The 26,010-nt window shown below is 44.3% G+C and overlaps 1 protein-coding gene across 2 annotated transcripts in view; it reads left to right on the top strand.

Moving 5' to 3' along the window:
- Positions 1-26,010, top strand: part of LOC103627523 (tripeptidyl-peptidase 2) — a 66,139-nt gene that overhangs the window by 33,168 nt on the left and 6,961 nt on the right. The window contains exons 30-34 of one of the 2 annotated variants that reach the window (XM_008647816.2): positions 5,961-6,056; positions 9,051-9,149; positions 9,595-9,687; positions 10,051-10,200; positions 14,386-14,826. In XM_008647816.2, the coding sequence (XP_008646038.1) occupies positions 5,961-6,056; positions 9,051-9,149; positions 9,595-9,687; positions 10,051-10,200; positions 14,386-14,541 (594 nt within the window). In that variant the 3' untranslated portion in view covers positions 14,542-14,826. Of the gene's footprint in view, positions 1-5,960; positions 6,057-9,050; positions 9,150-9,594; positions 9,688-10,050; positions 10,201-14,385; positions 14,827-26,010 lie in introns of those variants that run through there. The other variant, XM_008647817.4, reaches the window with a different exon arrangement.

Raw genomic sequence — 26,010 nt, forward strand, 5'->3', positions numbered from 1 at the left:
TTTGGATCTGTTTGGGGATGCTTCAGGATTGAGAACTAATATGGCAAAGAGCAGTATTGTACCCATCCGTTGCACACATGCTGATTTGAATTTGGTCCAGCAGCTCCTTCCCTGCAGATTTGAGACTTTTCCAATTAAATACTTGGGTCTCCCTCTCTCCCTGAAGAAGTTATCCAAAGCTCAGCTTCAGCCTCTTATTGACAAGGTAGCTGATCTCTTACCGGCTTGGAAAGCTGACCTGATGACCCGTGCTGGCAGAGCTACCCAGGTGCAATTTGTGCTCACTGCTACTGTTATTTATCAAATGATGGCTCTGGATTTGCCTAAGTGGGCTATTAAAGCAATTGATAAAATCCGTCGTGGGTTCTTGTGGCGAGGGCGTAAAGAGGCTAATGGTGGTCATTGTATGGTGGCCTGGGGCAAGGTCACACGCCCAAAAGAGTTAGGGGGGCTTGGTATTTCTGATCTCCAATGCTTAAATAGGGCCCTTCGTGTTAGATGGATTTGGCTCCAAAAAACTGATTCTTCCAAACCTTGGACTGATTTCCCATTCCATTCAAACCGGTTCTTGGATAGCTTGTGCTCTTTGGCAATGGCCTCCATAGTGGGTGATGGGCAGTCCACTCTTTTTTGGCATGACAGATGGATCCTGGGTCAGAGGATTGCAGACTTGGCCCCTCATGTTTTTAGTTTGGTTCCTAAAAGGCTGGTGAAGCGAAGGACAGTGGCTGATGCTCTGTGTAGCTCATCATGGATTGGGGATTTAAGGGGAGTGGTATCTTGGGAGGTCATTGCTGACTTCATTTTGCTGGCAGATGTTGTGGCTGATGTTGATCTTCAACCGGGAGTTCCAGATAAACATTATTGGAGGTTCTCTTCCAATGGTATCTATTCGGCCAAATCTGCTTATGAGATAATGTTCTCTGGTTCTACCTCCATGGCGGGCTTTGAGAGAGTGTGGAGCACCTGGGCGCCGCCGAAGTGTCAGTTTTTTCTTTGGCTGGTCCTACATAATAAATGTTGGACGGCTGACCGGCTCGCTAAGAGGGGTCTTCCCCATCCTAGTTCTTGCCCCTTATGTGACCAGGAAGGAGAGTCTATTCATCACTTGCTTGTTTCTTGTGTCCTCGCGAGGCAATTTTGGTATCTTCTTCTCCAGCGGGTCGACCTGTCCGCACTCTCCCCCGGGATGGAAGATATCAATTTTGAAGCTTGGTGGAGTAGATCGGCTGAGGTTACTCCTAAGGACCTTAGAGATGGCCTTAACTCTTTGGTGGTTCTTGGGGCTTGGACTATCTGGAGACACCGTAATGACTGTGTTTTCAATGGTGCTCAGCCTTCTATAGCTAGATTGCTTACCTCAGCCAGTGATGAGTTCAATATGTGGTGTTTTGCGGGGGCCAAAGGCTTGACCCGTCTTTCGGACCTAGCTTTTGTGTTCAACACCGGTTAGAAGGGGGTTATTATTACTAGTGTTGTTTGTGTGTGTGTTTGTGGGAGTGGTGTTTAGGTCATTGTAGTTATCATCCTTCTTTTAATGAAATGATACGCAGCTCTCCTGCGTGTTCGAGGAAAAAAAAACCCTTATTTGTTGGATCAACAGGAACTGTGGTAACTCCTTCCCACCAATCCTCAAAGGAAGAATTCACATGGCTGGGAGCAAGATGCTGCAACCCGACAGATTTCATAATTTGAAACCAAACTTCCCATGAGAAAACACAGGAGACTAACAAATGGTTTAGGGTCTCTTCCTGATCACATAGCAGAGTAGCAGACATATTTGAGAGTAAGGCAGCCCCTTCTTTGCCAGACGGTCAGCTGTCCAGCAGGGATCGTGAGCCACAAGCCACATGAAGCACTTGCATTTTTCAGGTGCCCAACTTTTCCAAATCCTCTCCCAAGGTTTAAAAGTTGTTGCTCCAAGGAAGAAACCGACATATGCCGATTTGACCGAGTAAATACCTGAGCTTGATAGCAGCCAGATATGCTTATCCTCCTCCTGATCCGGGTGTGGGGCCTAGTCTGTAGTGAGGTCCCAAACTTTGAGAAAATCAGACAAAACACTTACAGTGATAGCTCCTCTGATGTCATTCACCCAGTTCCTTAATGTGAGAGCATCGTAGACACTCCTATTTTTGGCCCTAGAGGAGACCAACTTGACCAGATGAGGGGCCAGCTGACTTAGACTTTGTCCATCAATCCATTTATCTGTCCAAAACATGGTGTTCCTACTGTTGCCCACCACCGAAGAGACTGTTGCAGAGAAGGCCTTAACAGAAGGATGAGCGTTTATTTTAAAGAATGCCCAAGGCCGGCCAGGTTCTGTTTTTTGCAGCCAGAGCCAACGCAATCTAAGGGCCCAACTCAACTTCTGCAGGTTGGATATGCCCAATCCTCCAAATTCTTTTGGTCTAGTAACCTTTTTCCAAGCCACCAAACAATGCCCTCCCATAGCATCTTTTCTTCCTCTCCACTGGAAACTTCTTCTGATTTTGTCAATTGACTTAATAGCCCTAGAAGGAAGGTCCATGTCCATAACTAAGTAAACAGTCATTGAAGTAAAAACAGCCTGGACAAGAATCAATCTTCCAGCTCTGGTCAACAGATCGGCTTTCCAACTGGGTAGACGATTTGCAATCTTATCAATGAACGGTTGGAGATGCTGTTTACCAAGCTTTGTCAAGGATAGAGGCACCCCCAAGTATTTGCAGGGGAAGTTGGCAACAACACATTGCAGCAAGTTGTGAATGGTATTTAAATTTTCAGCACAGTGGATGAGGAAAATGCTGCTCTTTGCCATATTTGTTTTAAGCCCAGATGCCTCACCAAAAATCCTGATAATGTCCATGGTGATCCCAATATTAGATGCCACAGGGTGGAGAAAGACACCACATCATCAGCATAAAGAGATATACGGTTGTGATCTGAATTTTCTGTTAGAGGCTCCAACAATACATCATCAGCTGCCTTCTTTATTAAGTAGAACAATACATCCATAACCAATATGAACAACATTAGGGAGAGAGGGTCTCCCGGCCTAAGACCCCTTCTATGGAGAATGTCAATTCATTAATAGAAGAGGAGCTCACACCCACCCACTAGGAACAGAACTGTAATAACATTTGTGCATGTTACAGCACATAGAACGATCCTAACACAACAACTAAAAAAGGTCTGTCGTAGCCTCCAGAAGTTGCAAATCCTTGGCCCCTGCTGCACTCAGGCGTGGAGGCTTGCCATCAGGGGCAAGAGCTACTAGACCCATTCGGTTAAGAAAAAAGAACCAGAATTGACGCGAAAAGACATAGGAGACAAGAACGTGATCTAGCGTTTCACGTTCTTGGTCACACAACACACAAGCTTCAGTGTGTGGCAGATTCCTCCTTTCAAATCGATCAGATGTGAGATGTCCAACACCTATTGTGGGCAACCGACCACATGAAGGCACATTTAAGCGGCATCCACGATTTCCAGATACACTCCCATGGTTCAAAAAACAACGACCCTGCATGAGAGCATCATATGCTGAACTTGTTGAATATTGCCCCGACGGAGAGAGGCACCACCAAAAATGTCCATCCGACACCCCTGGCTGAATTTGCACCACCTGTATAGCCTCCCACACACTAAGGAACTCTTGCAAACTCTGCCAAGAAACAAGTCCGTGGATATCTTGGACCCATAGTCTAACTTAAGGGAGACATCATGGCTGCCATGAAAAAGGCCTGAAGATTCCCCATTGACCAGCCCATTGGCCGGGAGGACCGGCGACGCAGGCTGCGGTGCCTGCTGTGGCTAGTAGGGCGCCTTGGGGCGTGGAAGTGTCGGAGCATGTGGACCCAACTACATGTGGATGGTACCGGTCCACATGTCCTGGTAGGTGTAGCCGACGGGAGGATAGCGCCCAGTGTTGTTGGCACCGCCCCATGAAGCACCTGTGCACCATAGGAGGAAGAGTTGGTGTCCTTTTTTGTAGCGCTTGACATGTGGTTGCTGCTGTGGAGGTCGTTGAGGCTGCTGTTATAGGGGCTTGGCCAGTGGTTTGGAGCCACCAGCGCCACCCCAAGAGGTTGCAGCCTAAGGAGCCTTAGCCATGGTGAGCTCCTCGAGGCGCAGGTCACCCCCAAAGACCTACAAGAATGAGGGAAGTGGGCTGGTGCGGCTAAGGTGGAGTCCATGAGCGTTGAAACACTCGTTAAGCCTGCTTATATGATGTTGAGGACGAGTGTCTCCTCGGTGATAGGTTGGCCAAGGTCCTGGGGGTCCTCCGCCATGCGCTTGAGCGACGACAATAGTCGATGACGGACATGTTGCCCTAGGAGAAAGCTCGAAACTCGTGGTCGGCATATAGTGCGAGTGGTGCGGTTCTTAAGGAATTGGGATTCGATGGCGAGCTAGATCACGCCGCCGGAGGTGCCACTCACGGAGACGGTGTCGACGAGGTCGTCGGAGATGGCACCAAGAAGCCATGTGTGGATGAGACAATTCATCCGCACCCAGGAAGGAGATGCTGGGGCAACGGTGTTGGAGAGAACGTGTGGTTCTAGCGAGCACTTGTCGAGGACATCGAGGAAAGACTCTTTCCAACGGGTGTAGAAGGTGGAGTTGAGGTCGAGGACGAGTGGGACCAGAGAATAGATGTTCTGGACAGAGACCACCTACGCGTGTAGGTTGAGAAGAGTTGGAGGCCTCCTGCTAAAGTAGCACATCCGCAAAGGAGTGTCCGCCTTCATCTGAGGCGGCGGTGTCGGTCGCACCATCGGGAGCGAGATCCTCGAGTCGAAGTGGTGCTGGCATGGCCCGCTCGCGGGCTGTGCGTTCTTGAGCGGCATGAATGCGCGCGGAGGCCGCCTCGTTCTCCTTATGGATGATGGCAACTTCACAGTCGGCCTCGACGGTATGCGCCAAGGCGGTGTTGTGGGCCTCTTGTTCTGTGTGCGTGCTCCTCCGCGTGGCGATGGGCATCAGCACCACCGCCGGTGGCGGAGGGAGAGATCTTGGCAGCGACGTCGTCGATGACGGAGGAAGGCGTAGGGCCGGCGGGCGTGCAAAGGCAGCATCGGCGGACAGCGCACAGTCATGCTAGGAGTGGCGCCGGTGGAGAGGGCGCGCTAACAATTGCGCAGACAGCGGAAAAAATGAAAACCTAGAGTTGTGATACCATGAAAGAGATTGAATCTGTTTGGAATAATAGATTGATTATTGAGAGATACAAAGGCTACAATATATAGCGGTGAGATCTTGGGCAAAAGATCTTGCGCGTTTGAGAAAAAAAAGATCTTGGGCAAAAGGAAACCCACAATCAAGATCTCCTCAGGGAAGGAAACCAATAATCAAGGGATCCCCTCAGGACTCTACCATATATCTCTCTACAATACCAAATAGGGGATGGGCGGCTATAGAGCCAAGCGCGGCCCTGCTACATGGTATGTCCGGCTAAGGAGTCAGGCACAGGACCTCTGCACACAATAATATATCAATTGTCTAACAAAAAGTAATCCACTAAGAGGAACTAGGTGGCTTTAAACTAGACCAACCTATGGATTGACATCCAAATTTGTCTTGCTGAGACTTAATCTAGGCGGTTTAGGCGTGCACCCATATCCTCAACCACCCGAGCTGGGCTCAGCTTTCTTCTATGCACTACTTTGATCCCTGGTCGTTACTGTTACTTGAGGTGGTTTTGATTTGTTTGGGTGTGGTCGTGTTCTTTTGCTCCTGGTGCATTTGCAATCTTCTGACCTGTGAGGGGCGTGTTGTTTGTATTACATTCTTCTTAATGCAATGATGTGCATTTCTCCCGTGTATTTGAGAAAAAAGTATAAATAAGATGGGAAATAAGATACCTTTTTTTGTTATCTTTCCAAAAAGTTTTTTTTTTCCTGAGAAACGGAATAGCTGTATTATGTATTATTTTGTTTTGCAACTCCAACTGACTTAACTTTCTTGGCATGTGGCAGTCAGAATATCCGAAGTACACACCTTTGCTTTCTAAGATTTTGCAATGTGTCCTCCAGAAAGGAACTGATGGTGATAAGATTAGCCATGAAAAAGAGGTAAATGTTGACTAATGTTCCATTTCATTTTTGGTGTCCTGCATCTTATGCCCAACTGCTGAATTTAGCAACGCTTAAATGAATTTACAAATTTGATGTCCTCGTACGAAGCTGTCCTTGTTTAACTATCTACCATGCCTATGGTTGATGTGTTGGAACTGTTTGGTTAATGCCTGAACAACTCATTACTAGGGGCAACGTGCATATTGCCAAAAAATGGCCCTTTATTTGGTGCAATAGAATTGTCTTCTATTCCTGCATGGACCATTTCTGCGTCCTTAAGTTGGATTTTGTGGCAAACCTGATTAATGTTGGAATTGGGAACTTTAACTCATGTCATCACTGTTTAATGAAACAAAATCTTGTTGCATTTTTCTCTTAGGAAACAATCACACAGATAAAAGTTTGACTATAGCTTTGACATGAAATGGATTTGAAAGAGTGGAATATAGACAAATAATTGTCCTTCAAAGTGCATGAACATCAGCAGTCGACATGCCTGAATCATGAACTATGCTGTTTTGTTTCCCTTTTATGTTTATATATTACTATTACCATTATTAATTCCTATATATTGCTGGCAACTCATGTTGGGTCTCATCTATACACTACCCAAACTTGCTTGTTGCTACCAGGCTTAGTTGCTGACTTCTTGTTACTTATTCTGTTCCATATTATAGTTCACTTTGTTTTTGTCCTTAGTCAAACTTCTCTAACTTAGACCAAGTTTCTAGGAAAAAAACATTAACATTTACAGGTTCAAATTAATGAACTATCAAACATATTTCATTGATAATTCAATGAAACTAATTTGCTGCCGTTGATGTTGGTGCCTTTTCCTATAAAAGTGGTAAATATTAAAGAAATTTAACAAAATCGAAGTGTAATATAATTTGGAACAGAGAGAGCAGTATTTATTTCACACGAAACATAACCATATAAATCAACATCAACATAGTCTTTTAGTCCCAAGCAAGTTGGGGTAGGCTAGAGTTGAAACCCAACAAGTCTTTTAGTCCCAAGCAAGTTCGGGTAGGCTAGAGTTGAAACCCAACAAGATGTCACCAAAAGGGGAAAGAGAGAGAAAGGGGAGGGAAAAGCTTTTGAGAGCACTAAAAGAAAAAAAAAGCCTAATCACGGTTCGGGCACATGGATAGCTTCTTTCCAAGCACTTCTATCGAAACACAACTCCATTGGGATATTCCATTCCTTCAAGTCTCTTTTGATTGCCTCCTACCATGTCAAGTTTGGTCGATCTCTACCTCCCTTCACATTATTGTCCCGTCTTATGATGCCTCTATGCACCGGTGCCTCTAGGGTCTCCGTTGAACATGCCCAAACCATCTCAACCGGTGTTGAATAAGCTTTTCTTCAATTGGCGCTACTCCTAGACGATCACGTATGTCATCGTTTCTCACTCGGTCCAATCTTGTGTGCCCACATATCCAACGCAACATACGCATCTCTGCGACACTTAGTTGTTGAATATATCGTCTCTTAGTAGGTCAACACTCAGCCCCATATAACATAGCGGGCCTAATCGTTGTCCTGTAGAACTTGCCTTTCAACTTCTGTTGCACTCTCTTGTCGCATAGGACTCCCGATGCTTGACGTCATTTCATCCACCCAGCTTTGATTCTATGGCTAACATCTTCATCAATATCACCATGTCTCTGTAGCATCGATCCCAAATAACGGAAGGTGTCCTTCTTTGGTACTACTTGGCCTCCCAAACTTACATCTCCATCCTCACTAATTGTAGTACCAAAGTCACATCTCATATACTCTGTTTTGGTCCTGCTAATTCTAAATCCTTTTGACTCTAGGGACTGACGTCATAACTCTAGCTTTCTATTTACTCCTTCCCGGCTTTCATCTACTAGAACTACATTGTCAGCGAAAAGCATACACCAAGGGATATCTCCTTGTATATCCCTCGTGACCTCATCTATCACTAAGGCAAATAGATAGAGCTCAAAGCTGAACCTTGATGTAGTCCTATGTTAATCGGGAAAACATTTGTATCACCATCAGTTGTTCGGACACTAGTCACAACCTTGTCATACATGTCCTTGATGAGCGTATACCGCTATAGAATTTTCATAGAATTTTCCATAGAATTTTCATAGCCAGTTTGCTTATCATACTTACTTGAAAAAGGATCCAGTCATATCATCAAAGCATTTTCAAATGCTGTTTTGGTGTATACCGCTATATACTACTACTCTTTCAAAATCAGTTTGGCTGTTACTACTTCAGTGCTGGAACAATTGAGACTTTTGAATGTAAAACTATACTTCAACCATATTCTTCATCAAGCATAATGTACAGTGCTCATTCTCTCCCCTTAGAAGACGTTAGACAGAAGGGTGAGCTGCCACCTGGTGCTCCTCTGCTGGGCCTCTGCGCCCCTACTAGGCTCTTGTGCCCCTTATGGCTAGGATAGGAAGATTGATCTCCAATAGGCAAGAAGCCAAGAACCACCGTTGATCAGTTCTAATCCCTCCGTCCACAAAAGGATGCAATTTTCACTTTTCGAGGAGTTAACGATTCAAAGTTTGACCAAAGTTATATAAAAGGGTACATAATATTTTTTTAGTAAACCTAGTTCTGAGACATAAATGGTAATACTGTTCACTATAAACTTGGTCAAACCGTCAAAGTTAGTGTGACTTCCACAAATCCCATAGTTGCATCCTTTTGTGGAAGGAGTATTTCTACAATTATATCTTCCATAATAAACTGATTATTCCGTGTGCCTATTCCAACTCAGAAGAATTTTCCTGTCACATAGGTGGGGGGTTAATCTGTCAGATAGAATCATGCTATATTTTCGACCTCGTGCAAAGTTCAAGTGTATTACTTTTATGGCTGCTTTGATAAGTTATCTTTTTTTAAAAAAAAATAGCTTTCACTTTTCTCTGTTTTTAATGAATTTCACTATTCCCTATCAAGCAAGAGTTCTTTTTTCCACTTTGTAATTTTGGTGTTCAGGTTATTGCTGCAGCCGATGAGGTTGTGGGCAGTATTGATAAAGAGGAACTGGCTAAGTATTTATCTCTAAATTCAGATCCTGAAGATGAAGAAGCACAGGTAACAGATTGTACTTCCTCCTTTTGAAGTGTTTCATTCTGTTCGGGCAAGGCTTTACCAGCAATTACTATATTAATACATGCTTTTTTGTGAAAAAACATGATGGTATTATATTCGTGTTGAACATGCATATTTATGAATTATGATTATGGTTTTATATCGCATAAGTGAGTAACTGTTGGTCAAAGCCTTGTCCTAACAAAATGAATGGTGTCTTGTGATTTCAAATGGAAGTAGTACCTTGTTTTGTTTTTTTCTTTTAGTGAAAATGTGGTCCTTCCTCGGCTCCTCCATTTCAAATTATAAGATATTTTGGCTTTTCTAAGTACATGGCTCTTGCTATGCGCTTAGATATACACTATGTCTAGATACATAGTACAAACAATGTATTTAAAAAAACTAAAACGTCCTATAATTTGGAATGAAAGGTTTTCTCCTATGACAGAAATTCAAGAAAAAAATAGAAGAAACGCGAGATCAGTTGGCTGATGCACTATATCAAAAGTGTCTTGCATTGGCTGAGATTGAATCACTGAAGGTACAACATCTTTGCATTTCTTATTTTCTTAACATTAATTAATGCTTTTACTGTTTTTATACGTTTTGTTACTCATTTTATCATAACCTAGAACTTAGACCTGCATCTTGTTCATTGATTTCCTGGATTTCTTTTTCCTGAATTTCTAACTGTTCAAACCTTATATCAACATTGTGAAGCATAAGAAGATTGTTTTTCTGCTTTTTGCTCAGTTAGTATGTGGATCCTTATGCCATGCATTGGTATTCTAATTTCTTGCACGTGCCATACTTCTCCGACTGAACTTACAAAACATGTATTTTATGTCTGTCTGTGTATTGCCATGGTGCATGTTTTAGAAATTATTCTTTTGTTTTGTGGCAGTCTGATGAGTCAATTGAGGTATCTGCTAAAGATATTTTTGAGGAGAATTACAAAGAATTGATTAAATGGGTTGATGTCAAATCTGCAAAATATGGCACTTCGACTGTTTTGCGTGAAAAACGCTGTGGAAGACCTGGTACAGCATTGAAGGTATGCTCTGCCTACCAAGTGCTTACTATTTGCAGTTATGTAATCTTCATGATAACAGTTAGAGGAGTGGTTGTTCTGCCTACATGTCAAAAAAACTCGACCTGCGGGGGTAAGACAGCCCCTCGGGCATTATACTAAGAAGAAGACCTTATCACGCAGGTCGAGAAAACCCCTGAACCCCTGCTCACCCATACACAGCGGCACTGTAGCCCATGTAAGAAACTACCGCGACCGGGAGCGGGCCTTAGACCTGTGCTTTGGCGTAGGACAAACGAAGGACGTGTCTAACTTGGCCTCGACGAAGCCAAGGGAGGCCAAGTAGGAAGCGAAGCGACTGTACCAGGCCCGCGGCGCCCGCTTAAGGCCGTACAGGGAGCTGTTTAGGCGGCACACCAGGTCCGAACCAGCGGGGTCGACAAACTGTCACACCCGGTTTTAGAAGGCAAACCGAATGCGAACCATGTATGTGTCAGGATCAACAATTCACGTACACAACAATTACATAGTTGGATATCATCACACGGTGCTTAAATAATAACATAAAAAAGGTATTAATTTGATTACATCATGATGTCCGAGACATTCATAGAGTCATTAACATAGATCAAAGTCCGAAAACGAAACGCAGCAATACACGGCCTTCACAGGCAGCCGACTGGGGGTTTGCCGCTAACCCACGCCTAGAACTCATCATAGTCTTGGAACTCCTGGAAATCCTCCGCCACGACTTTATCTTCTCCTAAGCAGGGGTTGCAGTGTGGACAACATGGTGTTTTGGTGTTTTAAGCAAGGATGAGTACACATCAACGTACTCAGCAATTGTCCCGTTTAGCTAAAGTGGGCTAGTTGTATGTGGGGTGAAGCTCAGAGCGATTGCTTTTAGTTGCTCAGGTAATTATTACTAGTAGAGAGCCAGGTTTTAGCATTAAACCCAAGTTATTAACCCGAAGGTACTCCTTCCAAACGGAAAGAGCACCGAAACCATAATCATAATCATCACCATTAAAACCATAATTATCATCATCATTATCTGTAATCACAGTATCTCTAACCAAAGGAGCTCCCAAGGCCGCTCATAACCGTGAGCACGACTGATATATCAGTTTCATAACACTCTACAGAGGTTGCACACTTTACCCACGAGCCGTGATTCCCAATATACCTGAGAATCATGACTCCCCATTGATCACTCCCAAGGTGAACTGGCAGGGTCTCACTACGAAGTCTTTACAGAGATTATCTGAGATGTATCCGCCCGTTAGGTTTCCTAAATGTACCGCACTCCTCCCCAAGGGGCAAACCACCCTCGGCAGATCGAGCCACATACACCGAGCCCCATTGACGGTACGACGACGAAGCAAACTACACCTTCGTTCCTCTAATTAATCAGCTAACGGCGTCCCATTCCACCCTCGTGGTTGTACCGTTTTCCCGAGTGATCATCCAAAGAACCAGTCCTTACGGAGAGCCACTCGAGAAACCGCTCGAGCCCTCTTAAATATCACAATGCCATAAATAATCTCATCATGTTCATTGATTAAAGTAAAGCGCTAGCATAGAGCTAATCCAGAAATAATCCAACCCAAATAGGTGAACCGGGACATGATAAACAAAGACTAGTAAATCCTTAGGTATAAATTGTGTAAATGCGGGGAGATGAATTATAAAATAGGTAGGACATAAATGGGTCAGAGGACACCTGCCTTCACCAACCAGCTGCTACTCAGGGTCTTCGCCTGCAACTCCTTCGGACTCCGCCAATGGACAGTTATCTATACGAGTTCAAACATACATTCCACATTCTTAACAGACATAGAAAGAAACAATACACCACACAAAAAAAATATAACGACCAAACAGACGCGTGGCGCAGGGCTTGCATCTACGACTATGCGAGAAAAGAACTATGACAGTCAAAGCTACAATCGAGTGACATAGCGATTACGTTAAGCAGCTATGGATTAAAATACTTATCTCAACATAATCATATTAATCGATATTCATGCAACGCGTAAATAAAATTAGCACTAGATCCTAATTAGTTTGGTACTTGATTAATCGTCGTTACACTACGGACTTAAATTAACATACACAATTCTAGGTGAATAAAAAGGGTTGTCGCCCGGCGAAGCGTGCGACACAACGCACTACTCGAATATAATTTAAAAGGGTTGTCGCGCGGCGAAGCGCGTGACACAACACGTGATTTAAACGAAATTAAAAAGGACTGTCGTGCGGCGAAGCGCGTGGCACAATGCGTGATCCCAATGGGGTTTTAAAACGCGACGACGCGCGTTGGGGCTGCACGCACGGGGACAGGGCACACGCACGGGAAAAGGGCCGCGTAGGGGCTATGAAGGGGCCGCACTGGGACGGGGGGCACGCAAGGGGCTGCGCCGGGCCAGGGGGCGAGCAGGGGGCGCCGCCGGGGGACGGGTAGGAGCCCCCGGGGAGGCGGGCGGGGGCGCTGGGGGCCGCGTGCATCAGGGGAAGGGGCCAGCCAGGGGCGCCGTGCAGGGGGAGGAAGGGAGAGGGGAAGTTCACCACGGTCTCGATGGACGGCAACAATCGCTCACCGGGATCCACACTAGGGCAGGGAGAGAGGAGGGAGAGGGTGGTTACTCAGCGCGGGAAAGAGAATGGGGGAGAGGGAGCATGGGGGGCAGGGGTGGTTGGGTCGCGCGCCTAGGGCTGGGCCGCGCGCCGGGCTGGACTGGGCCGCGGGGCCGATTCCCCTCTACTTGATCTCGCCTGCTTCTAATCAAGATCGTTCCGCGAATCGAAAACCCAACTCAATGAATGCACGCCTAGGCACAACGTCAGACAGAAATAAATATGCTTCTGCATGATGCAACAACAATATCAATTTAGGGTTTTGTTTACACGCGATACGGACACAAGTCTCTATATTGCTTTGAAAATAGGAGGAAGGAGCAGAGCAGGAAAAGGAAAAGAGAGTAACACCTGAATTTGGTGAATATTGGAGACGTAAATTTATACCCCAAATTTTGGGTGTTACACAAACCCGGTGGGCTAGCTACATTAGACCTTCTCTGTTAGAGTGCCGTGGAGGAAGGCATTCTTTACATCGAGCTGATAGACCGTCCAGTCCCGAGAGAGGGCGAGGGAGAGAATGGTCCGAACGGTGGGGAACTTGGCGACGGTGCCGAAGGTCTCGTCGTATTCCACTCCGTATTGTCGGGTGAAGCCCTGAAGGACCCAACGGGCGTTATCACGGTCAAGTGAGCCATCCGAGGTCAGCTTGTGACGGAAAATCCACTTGCCGGTGACCACGTTGATGCCTGGTGGACGCGACACCAGGTCCCAGGTGTGGTTGGCCAGCAGGGCCGCGTACTCTTCCTCCATAGCGCGACGCCAGTGGGGATCGACGAAGGTGTCGCGAAGTGAGGAGGGGACTGAGGAAGCGTTTGGTGTAGCGTCGGTCGTCAGAATCAGGCGGTCGACCGGGCGGAGAACGTCAACGATGCGAGCACGACGAGTCACCATAAAGTGGACGTGGTCGGGGTCGCGATGGATTGCGATCGGATGGTACATCGGAGGCTCAGTGCGGGAACGGGCCGGCGGGAGCCGAGGAAGTGGGGGCGGCGGCGAGCCGGCGGCAGCCAGGGAAGAGCCTTGCGGCGACCGGAGGTAGTAGGGAGTCCCGACGGCTGTGGAGGGAGGGAGAGGAGAGATAAAATTGGAACCTAGCTCTAAACCATGTGGGAAACCCTAACATTAGTCTAACATTTTGGTCCGAAAAATGTTAGAATCTGCATCAATCTCTATTAGGATTTTAAATGGTATGAATCAATTATTCAAATGTGTTGATACCTATCACGACCATATGTATGATAGTCAACATGTTACTTTTTAAATCTACTCTTGATTTGAGTAGAATGTGCATCAATCTCTGTTAGGATGTTAAATGCTATGAGCAAGATTCAAATGTGTTGTGATATGATAATATCAATTATCCCTACCACAACCATAATTTTGTAGTACAAATCCATTTATAGTTGTAATTGAACAAAAGTGGGGTGAATTTCAGTGGTTCGCACTTATGATTTTCTACTGCTGTGAATTCTATTTTTTATAGTTTTTAATTACTGCTGCGGTACTGCCTTTGTTTTCTTGCGGTCATCTAAGCTCAGCGCTAATTGTAGCTGTTTTCATGATGGCCAGATTCTAAATGATTTGATTCAAAATGAATCTGAACCAAAGAAAAAGCTTTATGATTTGAAGATCCAGTTGATTGAGGAGATGGGATGGAACCATGTCTCAACCTACGAAAAACAGTGGATGCAAGTCCGCTTTCCCCCATGTCTGCCACCATTTTGATTGTGAACTCATTTTTACAATGGCTCTATCATCCTGGGTTCAGTAGTTGTCATTTTCATTGCTGGGTGCGTCAGTTCATTATTTCGATGGCAAACAGCCAACTAGGCAAGCTACTGGATTTGTGCGTTTGGGGACACAGTTATTCCATAGTTATTTTGTGGTACAATATCAGGGGAGTCCTTTCTCCAAGGAGATAAGACGGAACAGAGATATTTTGATGGACTTGAAGGAGATTTTATCCTCTTCAATCCTTATAATGTCTATCAAACCAAATAAGGTTTATAATCCTTGTCAAACCAAACAATGCCTAAATGAGCGTAGAATAGCCGAGAATGATATGGGCTTGTCTTTAACAATTTGGCATTAAACATAGTTAGCTGAACATTAAGCAAAATAACTGCGTAAAAGCATCACTTGTTAAGGCACTTCGAGGACGCGAGACAGTAAGAGTAACTAATGAACAAGAGAGACAATTAGTTTGTGCATGTTTGGATCTCATTCTTATAGTGACATTCTGGATTCTACACAGTGGATCTAGAATCTATGTTTTGGATTAAAAAAATTAGGGTGTTTGGATCTTATTCTTAAAGTGAATTTTGTCTTTGTCTAGCAAAAATCTCCAAATAACATGTTTTTGGTAGATAGTTGGATTTTAGAATCTAATTATAGAATCAAGTGTTTGGATCTCATCCTTAAATTTATACCTCAACTCTCATTTTTTTCTTAGGGGATCCAAACTTAGGCCTATTTAATGCAAAGTGTGCATAAGGAATTTGGATCCATACCATTTATAAGGGGTAGGGATTTAAAGCTTGTTGCTTTGAGGAGTATAATATTTGTTGTATTGATTTCTAAATGAGGTTAACTATTAGTAACACTTAGTTCAAAATTATTGTTGCTATCATTAATAAAACGATGTCTTTCAACGGACCTTCTCTATTGACAATATAGCCATGTGATGTTTAACATGGAGTACTAGAGTCATCTAGATTATTTGAGTTTTTGGAAGACTTGTGTATGCATTGGACCTCCATCTAGCATCCATGAGGCTCTCACCTCTAAAACCACTCAAACATGTACCAGTGACATCGCTCATTAGTCACCTACCGTGATCACTCCATAAGGCATGTTACTACCCACATTGTCGTCGAGGATAGATCGTTGTGCAGATTGCTACAATGACTGGTGAGGTGGATGACATAATGATATCAATAGTGGAACTCTTGGGTGTCAAACACTCAATTGAATGTTGCTATAACAAAACTAAGTCAGGTACACCACCAACAAGAAGATGATAGAAGGATTGATTGCCTTCCTAGAGACATTCCTAGTAGTTGAGGCACCACCACTGCACCCTTGTGGCTAGCACTCTCTCTAGTTTGATGTGAAGATCCACCTTATGGAGCAGTTGAGAGTCAGACTAGGATCAAGTATGAGGTGTCCCCTTATAATAAGGGTAGATTAATTTTAGTCGTAGATTACTCTTTGTTAGTCTTGTATTAGGTTGCTTGTAGTTGTTTTGATGCTTGTTTATATTTGTGATCGTGCATGGTTTGGTTCTTTGTACTGATTGTGATGAGGTTGTGTGATATTGCCAACCACTTCATCAGTTGAAAAGAAGAATAAGTTTAATGTAATTAGTTAGGCTTACCTAGTTCTTGCTGAAAGAAAAATGTGCCCTTGGACCAATTCTAGTTGTTTTGGTGATTAAGTGCTCAACACAACACCTTGAACTAACAATCTTAATGTGAGCATGAGCACAGGTGGTTAGAAATAAAATTGAAGCTATCAAGTCCAAATGAGTTGGATTAAAAGACCAAAAAGTGCAACCTTGGGCAAAACCATGAAAACAGGAGGTTTAAGTGTTTAAATAAGCTGCATTTACTTTATGTTATGTTTCTTGCACTGCTATTTGGCTACTAACTTCGTTGTGCAAGTAAAGTGGCATTTGGGCTTGAGTTTAGGCATATCGCAAACTATTATGGAACAAAGTGAAAATGTATGATTCTAGCTCTCAGACAATTGTGTTTGTTGCTAACTATGTTTGTCTAAGTGATAGAAATCATCACAAAGATAGATAAAAGGAACTAAAGAAAGTTGGCTAAAAAGAGACAAAGTTGGGCCAAACTGGGCACCATCGGACAGTCCGTTGTGCACTGGACATGTCCGATGATGGCATGGTCGGCTTGCCCCAACCGGTCGCTCTCGGGAATTTCTCGGGCGCGCTGGCTAAAAATCATCGGACATGTCCGGTGCGCCATGCGACCAACGGCTCTTAGGCGGCACAGCGTTCGATGTCGTGATCGGCGTTGGACACATCAGAGCCATGTCAGCAGGCAATGGGCGGGAAGGGGCACCAGACATGTCTGGTGGGCCACTGGACAGTCCAGTGCACCCGCTGACATAAAGAAATCAGCGGCTTCCAAATAGAACTCCAACGACTCCTAGGCCTCTTGGGCCTATAAAAGGAACCCCTAGACGCATGGAGCAGTACACCAAGCATACTTTGAGCACACTACAACTCTGCAACCACGCCTTCAAATTGTTTGAGATAGATCTGAGCATATTTTCTGTGTCATTACTCTATCGCTTTGTTGTTACACTCTCTTCTTTGTATTTGTGTGTGTGTTGCTGCGATAGTGCTCTTGTGTGTGATTACACTTCCTCCCTTACTCTAAGTTTGATTGTGATCATTTGTATAAGGTCGTGAGATACTCCAAACTTGTGGAGATTCCTCACAAACGGGTTTGATATAAGGAAGACATATGTGGCACTCAAGTTTGATCTTTTGATTGCTGAAGAGGGCTTGAGTGTAACCCCTGACCAAAGAAGGTCACCACAACGTGGAGTAGGCACTGGCTGGACCATGGTAAAATTGTTGTGTCTCTTGTCTCTTTACGTTATTGTGATTATTGTCTTCTTGAGTTCTCATATTCACTTAGAATATTGTCCTAGTTTAATACTTATCTCAAGAGAGCAATCAAGTGAAGAGTTCTCATATCCCTTCTATCTACTCTCAAACTTGGTTTTATTTACACTAACCCATATTATATACCAAGTTTGTGTTATTTTGAGTAAAATTTACAGGATCGCCTATCCATCCCCCTCTAAGTGCTCTCACTTGCTTCCTCTCATCTTATCTTACCTGGATGCATACGATATTCATGAAAATGTTTATATATGTAGTCTGCTTATATCCTAAGAAGATGCTTACACTCTCTCTTACCTCATAGGACTCAGACAAGGAGCAGAGCTAGCAGCGACCACCCCACTAACCAACCCAACCCCAATGGTCCCCACCACCACCTCAAATGACCATCAAGCAAATGATGGTCATGTAGACACAACTGATGCAAGATATTGCTCATATGATGATCATGCAGTAAAACTAGAATTAAATCCCATTACAACCACAATGTCAACCACTTGCCAACACCCTAAGAGACAAGTGTGGAAAGTTAATGAAGGGATGTCCACCCTTATTCCCACATTCCACCAAACCACTGCAAGGTGATAACTGGTTGAAAGAGGTGGAGAGGCAATTGGACATAACACAATGCAATGACAGAAAAGGAAGACCTCGATGGCTTAGGACAAGTATAGAGAGCTACCTTGACTGGTGGTAGGTGTACAACTTTGTACAAGAGAACCTTGATGTCATCACCTAGAGTCAATTCAAAGAGTCTGATAGTCGCCTAGAGGGGGGGTGAATAGGGCGAAACTGAAATTTACAAATATAAACACAACTACAAGCCGGGTTAGCGTTAGAAATAAAATCGAGTCCGCGAGAGAGGGCGCAAAACAAATCGCAAGCGAATAAACAAGTGAGACACACGGATTTGTTTTACCGAGGTTCGGTTCTCGCAAACCTACTCCCCGTTGAGGAGGCCACAAAGGCCGGGTCTCTTTCAACCCTTCCCTCTCTCAAATGGTCCCTCAGACCGAGTGAGCTTTTCTTCTTCTCAATCAAACGGGAACAAAACTTCCCCACAAGGGCCACCACACAATTGGTGCCTCTTGCCTTGGTTACAATTGAGTTTTGATCACAAGAACAGGTGAGAAAGAAAGAAAGCGATCCAAGCGCAAGAGCTCAAAAGAACACGGCAAATCTCTCTCGCTAGTCACTAAAGGCTTGAGTGGAATTGGAGAGGATTTGATCTCTTTGGTGTGTCTAGAATTGAATGCTAGAGCTCTTGTAGTAGTTGAGAGGTGGAAAACTTGGATGCAATGAATGGTGGGGTGGTTGGGGTATTTATAGCCCCAACCACCAAATGTGGCCGTTGGGAGTTCTGTCTGTTCGATGGCGCACCGGACAGTCCGGTGCACACCGGACAGTCCGGTGCCCCCTGCCACGTTATCACTGCCGTTGGATTCGACCGTTGAAGCTTCTGACTTGTGGGCCCGCCTGGGTGTCCGGTGCACACCGGACATCTACTGTTCCTTGTCCGGTGTGCCGGAGTGGGCGCGCCTGACATCTGCGCGCGCAGAGCGCGCATTAAATGCGCGGCAGAGAGCCGTTGGCGCGGAGATAGCCGTTGCTCCGGAGTCGCACCGGACAGTCCGGTGCACACCGGACAGTCCGGTGAATTATAGTGGACGAGCCGTTGGCTTTTCCCGAAGCTGGTGAGTTCCTGAGGCCGACCTCCCTTGGCGCACCGGACACTGTCCGGTGTACACCGGACAGTCCGGTGAATTATAGCGGAGTCGCCTCTGGAAATTCCCGAAGGTGACGAGTTTGAGCTGGAGTCCTCTGGTGCACCGGACACTGTCCGGTGGTGCACCGGACACTGTCCGGTGTACACCGGACAGTCCGGTGAACCCAGACCAGAGGGCCTTCGGTTCCCACTTGGTTCCTTTGTTGAATCCAAAACTTGGTCTTTTTATTGGCTGAGTGTGAACCTTTTACACCTGTATAATCTATAAACTTGGGCAAACTTAGTTAGTCCAATTGTTTGTGTTGGGCAATTCAACCACCAAAATTAATTAGGGGCTAGGTGTAAGCCTAATTCCCTTTCAATCTCCCCCTTTTTGGTGATTGATGCCAACACAAACCAAAGCAAATATAGAAGTGTATAATTGAACTAGTTCGCATAATGTAAGTGTAAAGGTTGCTTAGAATTGAGCCAATATAAATACTTACTAGATATGCATGGATTGTTTCTTTCTTATTTAACATTTTGGACCACGCTTGCACCACGAGTTTTGTTTTTGCAAACTCTTTTATAAATCCTTTTCAAAGTTCTTTTGCAAATAGTCAAAGGTGAATGAATAAGATTTTTGCAAAGCATTTTCAAGATTTGAAATTTTCTCCCCCTGTTCAAATGCTTTTCCTTTGACTGAACAAAACTCCTCCTAAATGGGATCCTCCTCTTAGTGTTCAAGAGGGTTTTGATATGTCCTTTTTGAAATACTACTTTCTCCCCCTTTTGAACACAATAGGAAAACCAATTGAAAATATTCAACACTAAGTTTTTGAAATTGGTGGTGGTGCGGTCCTTTTGCTTTGGGCTCATTTCTCCCCCTTTTTGGCATGAATCGCCAAAAACGGAATCATTAGAGCCCTCGAAGTGCTTTCTTCCCCTTTGGTCATAAATGAATGAGTTAAGAGTATACCAAAGACGAAGTCCTTTTTCCTTGATGCTCATTTCTCCCCAAGGAATAGAGAGTTGCTTGGAGTGATGGCGAAGTATGAGTTACGGAGTGGAAGCCTTTGTCTTCGCCGAAGACTCCAATTCCCTTTCAATATACCTATGACTTGGTTTGAAATAGACTTGAAAACACATAAAAGAGACATGATCAAAGGTATATAAAAGAGCAATGTGTGCAATTTTAACAAAAGAAGTTCCTAGAATCAAGAATATTGAGCTCATGCCTAAGTTTGTTAAAAGATTGTTCATCAAGAGGCTTGGTAAAGATATCGGCTAATTGATCTTTAGTATTAATGTAAGAAATCTCGATATCTCCCTTTTGTTGGTGATCCCTAAGAAAATGATACCGAATGGCTATGTGTTTAGTGCGGCTATGCTCGACGGGATTGTCGGCCATTTTGATTGCACTCTCATTATCACATAGCAAAGGGACTTTGGTTAATTTGTAACCGTAGTCCCGCAGGGTTTGCCTCATCCAAAGTAATTGCGCGCAACAATGGCCTGCGGCAATGTACTCGGCTTCGGCGGTGGAAAGAGCGACGGAATTTTGCTTCTTTGAAGCCCAAGACACCAAGGATCTTCCCAAGAACTGGCAAGTCCCCGATGTGCTCTTCCTATTGATTTTGCACCCCGCCCAATCGGCATCCGAATATCCAATCAAATCAAATGTGGATCCCCTAGGATACCAAAGCCCAAACTTAGGAGTATAAACCAAATATCTCAAGATTCGTTTTACGGCCGTAAGGTGAGCTTCCTTAGGGTCGGCTTGGAATCTTGCACACATGCATACAGAAAGCATAATATCCGGTCGAGATGCACATAAATAGAGTAAAGAACCTATCATCGACCGATATACCTTTTGATCCACGGACTTACCTCCCGTGTCGAGGTCGAGATGCCCATTGGTTCCCATGGGTGTCTTGATGGGTTTGGCATCCTTCATCCCAAACTTGGTTAGAATGTCTTGAGTGTACTTCGTTTGGCTGATGAAGGTGCCCTCTTGGAGTTGTTTGACTTGGAATCCTAGAAAATACTTCAACTCCCCCATCATAGACATCTCGAACTTCTGTGTCATGATCCTACTAAATTCCTCACAAGTAGATTCGTTAGTAGACCCAAATATGATATCATCGACATAAATTTGGCATACAAACAAATCATTTTCAAGAGTCTTAGTAAAGAGTGTAGGATCGGCCTTTCCGACTTTGAAGCCATTAGCAATAAGGAAATCTCTAAGGCATTCATACCATGCTCTTGGGGCTTGCTTGAGCCCATAAAGCGCCTTAGAGAGCTTATAGACATGGTTAGGGTACTCACTGTCTTCAAAGCCGGGAGGTTGCTCAACATAGACCTCTTCCTTGATTGGTCCATTGAGGAAGGCACTTTTCACGTCCATTTGATAAAGCTTAAAGCCATGGTAAGTAGCATAGGCCAGTAATATGCGAATTGACTCAAGCCTAGCTACGGGTGCATAGGTTTCACCGAAATCCAAACCTTCGACTTGGGAGTATCCCTTGGCCACAAGTCGAGCTTTGTTCCTTGTCACCACACCATGCTCATCTTGCTTGTTGCGGAAGACCCATTTGGTTCCTACAACATTTTGGTTAGGACGTGGAACTAAATGTCATCCTCATTTCTAGTGAAGTTGTTGAGCTCCTCTTGCATTGCCACCACCCAATCCGAATCTTGGAGTGCTTCCTCTACCCTGTGTGGCTCAATAGAGGAAACAAACGAGTAATGTTCACAAAAATGTGCAACACGAGATCGAGTAGTTACCCCCTTATGAATGTCGCCGAGGATGGTGTCGACGGGGTGATCTCGTTGGATTGCTTGGTGGACTCTTGGGTGTGGCGGTCTTTGTTCCTCTTCCTCCTTGTCTTCCTCATTTGCACCTCCCCCTTGATCATTGCCATTATCTTGAGGTGGCTCATTTGCTTGATCTTCTACTTCATCAACTTGAGCTTCATCCTCATTTTGAGTTGGTGGAGATGCTTGCATGGAGGAGGATGGTTGATCTTGTGCATTTGGAGGCTTTTCGGATTCCTTAGGACACACGTCCCCAATGGACATGTTCCTTAGCGCGATGCATGGAGCTTCTTCTTCACCTATCTCATCAAGATCAACTTGCTCTACTTGAGAGCCGTTAGTCTCATCAAACACAACGTCACAAGAAACTTCAACTAGTCCCGAGGATTTGTTAAAGACTCTATATGCCCTTGTGTTTGAATCATATCCTAGAAAAAAGCCTTCTACAGTCTTAGGAGCAAATTTAGATTTTCTACCTCTTTTAACAAGTATAAAGCATTTGCTACCAAAGACTCTAAAATATGAAATATTGGGCTTTTTACCGGTTAGGAGTTCATATGATGTCTTCTTGAGGATTCGGTGTAGATACAACCGGTTGATGGCGTAGCAAGCGGTGTTGACCGCCTCAGCCCAAAACCGATCCGAAGTCTTGTACTCATCAAGCATGGTCCTTGCCATGTCCAATAGAGTTCTATTCTTCCTCTCCACTACACCGTTTTGTTGAGGTGTGTAGGGAGAAGAGAACTCATGCTTGATGCCCTCCTCCTCAAGGAAGCCTTCAATTTGAGAGTTCTTGAACTCCGTCCCGTTGTCGCTTCTAATTTTCTTGATCCTTAAGCCGAACTCATTTTGAGCCCGTCTCAAGAATCCCTTTAAGGTCTCTTGGGTTTGAGATTTTTCCTGTAAAAAGAATACCCAAGTGAAGCGAGAATAATCATCCACAATAACTAGACAGTACTTACTCCCGCCGATGCTTATGTAAGCGATCGGGCCGAATAGATCCATGTGTAGGAGCTCCAGTGGCCTGTCGGTCGTCATTATGTTCTTATGCGGATGATGAGTGCCAACTTGCTTCCCTGCTTGGCATGCGCTACAAATCCTGTCTTTCTCAAAATGAACATTTGTTAGTCCTAAAATGTGTTCTCCCTTTAGAAGCTTATGAAGATTCTTCATCCCAACATGAGCTAGTCGGCGGTGCCAGAGCCAACCCATGTTAGTCTTAGCAATTAAGCAAGTGTCGAGTTCAGCTCTATCAAAATCTACCAAGTATAGCTGACCCTCTAACACTCCCTTAAATGCTATTGAATCATCACTTCTTCTAAAGACAGTGACACCTACATCAGTGAATAGACAGTTGTAGCCCATTTGACATAATTGAGATACAGAAAGCAAGTTGTAATCTAAAGAATCAACAAGAAAAACATTGGAAATAGAGTGGTCAGGAGATATAGCAATTTTACCAAGACCTTTGACCAAACCTTGATTTCCATCCCCGAATGTGATAGCTCGTTGGGGATCTTGGTTTTTCTCATATGAGGAGAACATCTTTTTCTCCCCTGTCATGTGGTTTGTGCACCCGCTGTCGAGTATCCAACTTGAGCCCCCGGATGCATAAACCTACAAAACAATTTTAGTTCTTGACTTTAGGTACCCAAATGGTTTTGGGTCCTTTGGCATTAGACACAAGAACTTTGGGTACCCAAACACAAGTCTTGGAGCCCTTGTGCTTGCCCCCAACATATTTGGCAACTACCTTGCCGGATTTGTTAGTCAACACATAAGATGCATCAAAAGTTTTGAATGAAATGTCATGATCATTTGATGCACTAGGAGTTTTCTTTCTAGGCAACTTGGCACGGGTTGGTTGCCTAGAGCTAGATGTCTCACCCTTATACATAAAAGCATGATTAGGACCAGAGTGAGACTTCCTAGAATGAATTCTCCTAATTTTGCTCTCAGGATAACCGGCAGGGTACAAAATGTAACCCTCGTTATCCTGAGGCATGGGAGCCTTGCCCTTAACAAAGTTAGACAATCTTTTAGGAGGGGCACTAAGTTTGACATTGTCTCCCCTTTGGAAGTCAATGCCATCCTTGATGCCAGGGCGTCTCCCACTATAGAGCATACTTCTAGCAAATTTAAAATTTTCATTTTCTAAGTTATGCTCGGCAATTTTAGCATCTAGTTTTGCTATATGATCATTTTGTTGTTTAATTAAAGCCATATGATCATGAATAGCATTAACATCAACATCTCTACATCTAGTACAAATAGATACATGCTCAACAATAGATGTAGAGGGTTTGCAAGATTTAAGTTCAACAATCTTAGTATGAAGAATATCATTTTTATCTCTAAGATTGGAAATGGTAGCATTGCAAATATCTAGTTCTTTAGCCTTAGCAATTAAATTTTCATTTTCTACTCTAAGGCTAGCAAGAGAAATGTTTAATTCTTCAATCCTAGAAAGCAAATCATTATTATCTTTAGGATTAGGAATTGAAACATTGCAAACATGTGAATCAACCTTAGTATTTAAATTAGCATTTTCATTCCTAAGGTTGTCAATCATCTCATGGCAAGTGCTTAGCTCACTAGATAATTTTTCACATTTCTCAATTTCTAGAGCATAAGCATTTTTAACCTTAACATGTTTCTTGTTTTCCTTAATTAGGAGGTCCTCTTGAGAGTCCAAAAGGTCATCCTTTTCATGAATAGCACTAATCAATTCATTTAATTTTTATTTTTGTTCCATGTTAAGGTTGGCAAAAAGGGTACGCAAATTATCTTCCTCATCACTAGCATTATCATCACTAGAGGATTCATATCTAGTGGAGGATTTAGATTTAACCTTCTTTTTGCCGTCCTTTGCCATGAGGCACTTGTGGCCGACGTTGGGGAAGAGGAGTCCCTTGGTGACGGCGATGTTGGCGGCGTCCTCGTCGTCGGAGGAGTCGCTAGAGCTTTCGTCGGAGTCCCACTCCCGACAAACATGGGCATCGCCGCCCTTCTTCTTGTAGTACCTCTTCTTCTCCTTTCTTCTCCCCTTCTTGTCGTCGCCTCGGTCACTGTCACTTGATATAGGACATTTAGCAATAAAATGACCGGGCTTACCACACTTGTAGCAAACCTTCTTGGAGCGGGACTTGTAGTCTTTCCCTCTCCTTTGTTTGAGGATTTGGCGGAAGCTCTTGATGACGAGCGCCATCTCCTCATTGTCAAGCTTGGAGGCGTCGATTGGTTGTCGACTTGGGGTAGACTCCTCCTTCTTTTCTTCCGTCGCCTTGAATGCGACGGGTTGAGCTTCGGATGTAGATGGATCATCAAGCTCGTTGATCTTCCTCGAGCCTTCGATCATGCACTCAAAACTTACAAAATGCCCGATTACTTCCTCGGGGGTCATTTTAGTATATCTAGGATTACCACGGATTAATTGAACTTGAGTAGGGTTAAGGAAAATAAGTGATCTTAGAATAACCTTAACCACCTCGTGGTCGTCCCACTTTATGCTCCCGAGGTTGCGCACTTGGTTCACCAAGGTCTTGAGCCGGTTGTACATATGTTGTGGCTCTTCCCCTTTGCGAAGCCGAAACCGACCGAGCTCCCCCTCGATCGTTTCCCGCTTGGTGATCTTTGTGAGCTCATCTCCCTCGTGCGCGGTTTTGAGCACATCCCAAACCTCCTTGGCGCTCTTCAACCCTTGAACTTTGTTATACTCCTCTCTACTTAAAGAGGCGAGGAGTATCGTTGTTGCTTGAGAGTTGAAGTGCTCGATTTGGGCCACCTCATCCTCATCATAATCCTTATCCCCTACCGATGGTACCTGTGCACCAAACTCAACAACATCCCATATACTTTTGTGGAGTGAGGTTAGATGAAATCGCATTAAATCACTCCACCTAGCATAATCTTCACCATCAAAAGTTGGTGGTTTGCCTAATGGGACGGAAAGTAAAGGTGCATGTTTAGAAATGCGAGGGTAGTGTAGGGGGATCTTACTAAACTTCTTACGCTC

This window comes from Zea mays, chromosome 5, assembly GCF_902167145.1.
Source record: "Zea mays cultivar B73 chromosome 5, Zm-B73-REFERENCE-NAM-5.0, whole genome shotgun sequence".
In the NCBI taxonomy this organism is placed as follows: domain Eukaryota; kingdom Viridiplantae; phylum Streptophyta; class Magnoliopsida; order Poales; family Poaceae; genus Zea; species Zea mays.